Source organism: Pteropus alecto, unplaced genomic scaffold (assembly GCF_000325575.1).
Source record: "Pteropus alecto unplaced genomic scaffold, ASM32557v1 scaffold143, whole genome shotgun sequence".
Lineage (NCBI taxonomy): Eukaryota > Metazoa > Chordata > Mammalia > Chiroptera > Pteropodidae > Pteropus > Pteropus alecto.
The window spans coordinates 2441133-2447806 of NW_006434828.1; the positions used below are offsets into that span (position 1 = coordinate 2441133).

General features: G+C 54.3%; 1 protein-coding gene across 1 annotated transcript in view; it reads right to left on the bottom strand.

The window, feature by feature from the left end:
- Positions 1-4967, bottom strand: part of RAB17 (RAB17, member RAS oncogene family) — a 13296-nt gene extending 8329 nt beyond the window's left edge. The window contains exons 1-5 of the mRNA XM_025045454.1: positions 4760-4967; positions 4545-4648; positions 3708-3795; positions 501-583; positions 3-200 (exon numbers count right to left, since the gene is read on the bottom strand). Of these exons, the coding sequence (XP_024901222.1) occupies positions 3-142 (140 nt within the window). The 5' untranslated portion in view covers positions 143-200; positions 501-583; positions 3708-3795; positions 4545-4648; positions 4760-4967. The remainder of the gene's footprint in view (positions 1-2; positions 201-500; positions 584-3707; positions 3796-4544; positions 4649-4759) is intronic.
- Between the last annotated feature and the right edge of the window lie 1707 nt (positions 4968-6674).

A 6674-nucleotide genomic window follows, 5' to 3' on the forward strand; every position in this document is an offset into this window, starting at 1 on the left:
ACCCCACGGTCGGCAGGATACTCTTGAAGTCGCCCTTCGCGAACCGGAGAGCCAGGCTGGACTTGCCCACAGAGCCGCCTCCCAGGAGGACCAGCTTGAACACGGAGGGCTGGCCCGGCGCCACCCCGTCCACCTGCGCCATGCCCTGCGGCGTCCCGAGGAGGTCCGTGTCCCCACGGGATCACCCGGGCGCTGCTTCCCTGCAGGACAGACAGAGCTCCAAGTCAGAGGCCGGGGCGGCACCCCCGCTCCGCTCTGCACCCCATTTCCCCACCCGTAAACGGGCAAACACTGCATTGTGGGGCGCGCGGATGGATGGTGCCCGCCGGGGGCCACTGCACCCCGAGAAGCAGCAATGACGGCCGCTTATGGCAGTGACTGATTACCCCCATTCCACTCACTCTCACTTTTTAAAAAAACCTATTACTTATTCCAAAAAGTATCTGAAACCTCAGTGTTTGGTTCAGGGATTAAAGCTAATGTTTCAAAAAATAATCTACCTAACAAGGTTGGTGCTTCAGGACCCTCGAAACCTTTCAGCTTCCGGTGGCATCTAGAGCCTCAGAACCCACAGTGACACGCCCTGGAGAAAAGCAGCTCTGGGTCAGAATAGATTTCGGCAAACCCTGTGTGTTTGTTGACTACAGAAAATCCCAGGCACACAGAGCACAGTAGAGAGAATGCAGATCTTTCTATGGCCGTGTGCGTCCGTCACCCACTTCCACAATGACCAGCTGTGGAATGACAGATCGGTTTCCCGCACCCCCAACCCCCCACCACCAAAGATTAGTTTGAAGCAAATCCCAGACATCCTATTGTTTCGAATGCAAATCACGCACAAATGGGAAAGCACCTGAAAAGCCAGCTGGCCCTCCAGGAATAAAGTTTCCAGCCCTGGCGATTCTTAAACTCTGAATGAAGGCCCAGGAAGCATAACCAGTCAGCGGTGTCTCAAAGTTCAGTGTCACCAGAGATCATCGCTCAGCTTCACCATCGGCTCCGCTCACTTCTGTCTGTTCAAGTTGATTAAATCTCCCTCCACCGCAGCCTCCTATCTGGTCTGGCAGCTGCCATCCCTCCCCCTGCTCATGTGTCCAGTCCCCATAAATAGCAGCTAACGAAATAGATGGGCTCTGCAGTCATGGGGCCTACAGTCCCCTGTCCTCTTCCTGGTTGAAATTATCTTAGTTTTTAACTCTACTTTAATTCACAGCATTTTTTTCATGACATCTCTCTCGCTGGGCCAGAACCCCTCATGAAAGCGAGGTCTGTATTCATTGAGCATATAGGACGTGCAAGGTCACGTGAACGCGCTGGGAATGGCTTAGCAGGAAGCCTTTGCCAGACAGACACGTTGCTTCCCACGGCGTATCTGCGAAAAGAGAGAACGGAAGGGCCTCCAGCCTCTCGAGGGCTCAGCTCTGAGAGGCCAAGACAAGCAGACCTCTCCTTACGTTAAGGCCGCCCCGTGAGGGTGCTCAGGCGACAGGGAGGAGCTGAGCGAGCCTAACGGGTGGGTGCGCTCACGGACGCCCGCTTGGCTGGGCTGCTCGGAGCCTCCTCCAGAAGCTGAGCAAGAAGCCTCCGGGGGCCTTCTCTCTTCCCGAGAGTCCCGGCAGCTTTCCTAAGACAGACGGGCTGCCTGCACGTCCACACCGAACCCACCGGGCCCCAGAATGGTCTCAGCCACTCACGGGACCCGCCACACGGCTTCCCACATCAACGAGCCTGCCCGGGGCATCACCAGCCTGGACTCACTGGCCAAGACCGTCCGCTCTGTAGCAAGCCCTAACTTATAAACTGCTTTTTTCCCCCCAATACTCAGAGAAACAGAGAGCAAAGTGATAGTTACCAGGGGCTGGGGGTTGGGGAAATGGGGAGATGTTGGTCAAAGAGCACAAACCTGCAGTTATAAGATTAATAAATTCTGGGACTCGTGTACACAGCGTGGAGATTATAACTAATAACACTGTATCATCTACCCGAAAGTTGCTAAGAGATTATAAATGTTCTCACCACAAAAGAAATAGCAACTATTTGACAGGAGGGAGGTGTGAGCGGATGCTACCCTGGTAATTATCATTTTGCCACATTTAAATGTATCAGAGCAACTGTGTTGCACACATTAATCTTACACAATGTTATCTGTCAGTTACATCTCAATAACACTGAAACAGGGAACACCCTTAAGAACAGAATTTCTGAGTTTCTGTGCTACCCCAGGCTAATATCTTGTTTCCTGCTGGGGTTACTGAAGGCGCCTGCTTAGAAGCAGATGATCCATCGATTCATGTTGTAATTTTACGTAGAGAGAAAGTTCTAACGCACCTACAACAATGCATTCTCAAGCATTTAAAGAAACCCCTTTAAGTTTTCCTTGCTAGTTTTCCCTCGCAATTAACAAAAGTCTTTGTGAGTCCAGAAAATCTTTAGCCCAAAATATTTTGGTTTGAATTCATCAAAATACGTGGAATATGAATGAATATACCATTTCTATAATACCACACACCAGCATCTTATTCCTTTGTCAATAATACATCTGTTAAAAAAAAAAAAACCTTTTACTATAAATATAAACACATCATTGTCAATATGAAAAAAAAATTGGAAATACTCATAATTCCATGCCCTTAATACAACCAGGAATGGTGTTTTGCCTACTAGCTTCTATTCTTAAAAAATAAATCTTAAAAACAAACAAGCTAAAACCCGTAGTTTTGATATAAAATTTTGTATCCTGCCTTTAAAACAACAACATATATCGACATATATCAACACATTGCTATCTATGTTATATGTGACTTCAACATATATATATTTGATGACCTAACATTCCTGCAACTATTCCAATTTGCCGAACCATTTTCCTGTTACCGTATTTTCATGTGCTTTAAATTTTTTTCTCTAATAATCAGACACAGAAAGCATTTTCATGCCTAACTTTTTGCGTGATTACAGATTGTAAGCTTTCAATAATCAGAGGTTGGAGCCCTCTATTCAGACAGAAAATTGAAAATGTGCCCCCTGACCCTGCCTCTAGATTTTAATCAAGATGTGGTTCTTTGAAGCCTTTCAGAGCACGAGGACCTCTCAGGAATGCAGTACCCGTGACAGCTAATCGGGACCCCCTCTTCAGCATCGGGACGTGGGGCGTTTCCCTTTCTTACGAGCCTGCCTCCCATCCGCCCAAGGCGGGGTGGGAAGATGCAAACCCTAACGAGTCTTTTTTGGAGGGAAGGCATCCCAGGGAAGGGTCCGGACCGCTGGGTCTATTGTCGGGATGTCCCTCGTGTGCGCGACCCTTGCCGGGCGTGTAAAGGACACCGAGATTTCTGTGTGGCTGTCTGCTCGGGCGTCAGTCTGTACCGGCTGAGCATCCGGGTCCCTCACTCACAGCAGTTCACCTGCAGCTGGAACTTCAAGAGGAATCTCCTTCCAGGAGCCAGGAGGACCCACGCGGGGCACTGCGACCCTCAGGAGGATGGGCCCCTCCCCCCGCGGTGGCCTTTCGGTGGTGCACATGCCGCACACGGTCACACACAGACGCGGATATGAACACAGACACACAAGACTCCCCCCCCCCACACACACACACAGACACTCTGTCAAGTACACAGAAGTTTAAATAATGACTCACGCGTCCCCAAGCCTGGTCACTACCAGGAAGCCTGACAGCCTGTCATCACCGGCTGCTGCAGGGCCCCTACCTGTCTGCCGTTCCTCCTCGTAAGGAAAGGTCAGCTTCCTCCGCTAGGCCTCTGGGCGGTGGCTGAGGCAGCCGGAGGGGCGGTGGCTCTGCTCCAACAGAAAGCAGGTAGAAGTGACAGTCTGCCCAGCCCCCCGCAACAGGGTCAGGCTGCTCCCTTCCAGCCAGGCTCCCAGGGCAAGGTCTGCTGGTCATGTGGCCACCTGGGCCAGGGACAGGGCGGGAGGCTGGACCATGGAGCAGGCGCAGCAGGAGCACCTGGGCGGCCAGCCGGAAGTCAGACTCTGGTCAGGTGTTTGTGGTCACCCAGCGCCGGCCGAGTCCCCCAGCCCTGGTAGGGCCCCATTTCAGCACACATCTCCCTGCTCTTCCTCGGACCTGTGCGGCTCTTGGCCGCGGTTGAAACTAGCAGCCCAGAAGAGAAGGAAGGATTTCGGTCAGGTGAACTCATTCCTCCCACAGACGGCTGGGAGCCGGCTCCTTTAGGGCCCTCCCTGCCCCTGGCACCAGAGGCTACCCAGGTAGGCTGGTCCGGGGCCAGACGACCGGATCCTGGCTGGGTGCCACCTGGGGGCAGGGCGCTGCATGTCTCTAATACCCTCCGCTCTCCTGTCACCCTCCAACCTGATTCTGCACCCCCGTGGCCCCATCGCAGCATCCTGCCTACCCCAGTGCCCGAGCGAATGCACACGGGGGGGGGCCGTGCACTGCCCAGGCGATGCAGAAGCTACCCCGGGGCCTCAGGCTCAGGCAAACCCCACCGCTGGGCCAGGGCTCCAGACCTCCTTTGCCTCTGCTCTGCGGTTTGGCCTCGCCACACCGAGAGCCACTCGCTCACCTTTAAGTCAGAAGGCGCCTTCCCGTGCAGCGTGCGAAGTCGGGCTCGGCACCTGGTGGGGAGGATGGAGACCGAGCACACAGACGTTCTGACCATGACCCCACCTGGACGAGGTCACATGCACGTCAGAACCATCACGCCTGCATGGGAACGAGGCAAAAAATGAACCCCCTCCCCCACCAAAAAATAAAACAGAATGCAAGCAATTTACTTACAGGACCACAATTAGTGTTATTTTTATACGGCTACACCAACTTTTGACCTTCTCTCCTGGCGTGTTATCAGCTTTCCTGTATTAGCATTAATAGGGAGAATTTCCACCACGGCACGTAATCAGGCCACACACACATGCATATTCCCCCTTCAAAAGAAATGCACAATTACAGAACTTTGGAGCCGGGAGGGCCCCTGGGGAGCGTCTGGTCTGAGCACCCACCCAGAGTCTGAAAACTCTCGGCAACACCCCGTCCAATTGATTCTTCGGTCTCTGCTCAAATACAGACAGAGTCGGGAGCGTCTGCCCCTGAGGCAGCCGTGCACACGGATTCCGTCCAGCCACATCGGCCTTTCGCAACTGTCCACCTGTCACCCTCCCAGGGTCATTTGGCCGCGGGCCGACCCACGGTTGTATAAGCATTTCTGAGATTTTTGAAGAAGCTGTCGGGGCTCTGTGCCAGACACAACGTGCAGACCCATGGCCCCCGCTCCTTGTAACGACACCCCATGTGGCTCAGAGTGTGAACACTTTCCAGTAGACGTGCCTGATGACCCCGCCCTGCGGTTCATGGGGAAGAGGGGGCTCCCCTTCCTCTTTGCGGAGCTGTAGTTAAGCCCCAAACTCTTAGTGTGGTAGGTATCTGAGGTCTAGATCTTCTGGAATGTTATCTCCCAGGGACTTTGTAATGAGCAGGTACAGTCACTTGCTGTGCCTGAAACCTTCGCCCTCCCTTATCTCAATGGAAAATTCCACCGGGGTTTCTGAACAGCAAGTTGAATTCCTCAGCTCAAAAGTCAGTTTCGTGCTTGGCTGCCCGCCAGGCTGGGGAGGGCCGAGCAGAGCAAAGTCCTGCCACTGGACTCCCAGGGCCAGCAAGGACAGGACAGGTGCCCACACGGAGGCAGCCACTCTGGGTCCCTGGCCAAGTAGAAGGGGAGGGGGAAGGGAGACTGGAGAGGGGGTGCCGACACAGGAGCTGGCAGATGGCGAAGGCGTTTGCCCGAAGGCCAGGGGAGGAAGGGTTTTCTGAGCCCCAGCAGCAGTGTGAGCGCAGTGCGAGGGGCCTGGAGTGGCCTGCTGTGTGGGGACACCAGAGGACACTGCCAGGGTCTGGGGTGGAGGCCAGAGGGGTGAAGATGGAGAGCCTTGGCCAATTCTGTGGAGACTAGACACAACAAAACCAAAGCAGCGCCTGGCACTGAGCACCTACTGTGGACCAGGTACTGTGTAAGGCCCGGACTCCAAACGGCTGATCTCATCCTCTTCCTCATGGCAACCCCACCCCGTGGGCACGGCCCAGGGTCCCTCCGCCGGCCCCTCCCCGTGGGCAAGGAGTTTATGGGGCCCCCAACGTCGAGATCACGCTCCCAGATCCCGAACCCACAAAATTCTCTGCCCAAGGAGCCCCCAAGCCCACTTCCGGGGCCACCCTCCTGAAGCAAACCATGCCCCCAGCGTGTGCACCCAGGCCCCTCGTGGTCAGAGGCGCTGTCGCTGGGCAGGCTGACTGGAGAGACCAGAAGACTTGGTAAATGAAGACACTAAATATATTCCTGGATCAGATACTGGCCATCGTGAAGCTGACGCTCGGCAAAACTCAACTGAATTTAAGGCAATATGAGCCACCCTTTCATTAACGTTCTTGGTGAGACGTGTGACAGTCTACCATGCAGTGCAGGCCGCCGTGGCCTGGCCGTGCCCCATTTCTCCTCCCAGCGGGATAATTAACATGTTGTAAGCTCGCGTGCCCCCCTTATGAGTAGATGCTGAGCACAGCCTACAACAGGGGCGAAATTTGTTAGTGCGAACACTTTCCTGGGCGCTCCTGCCGTGTGCCGCCCGAAAGGTTCTGTCTTCGCTCCGCCGCCCTCCTCCCTGCCTTCCGCGAGCGGCCTGCCCAGCCCAGGCTGATT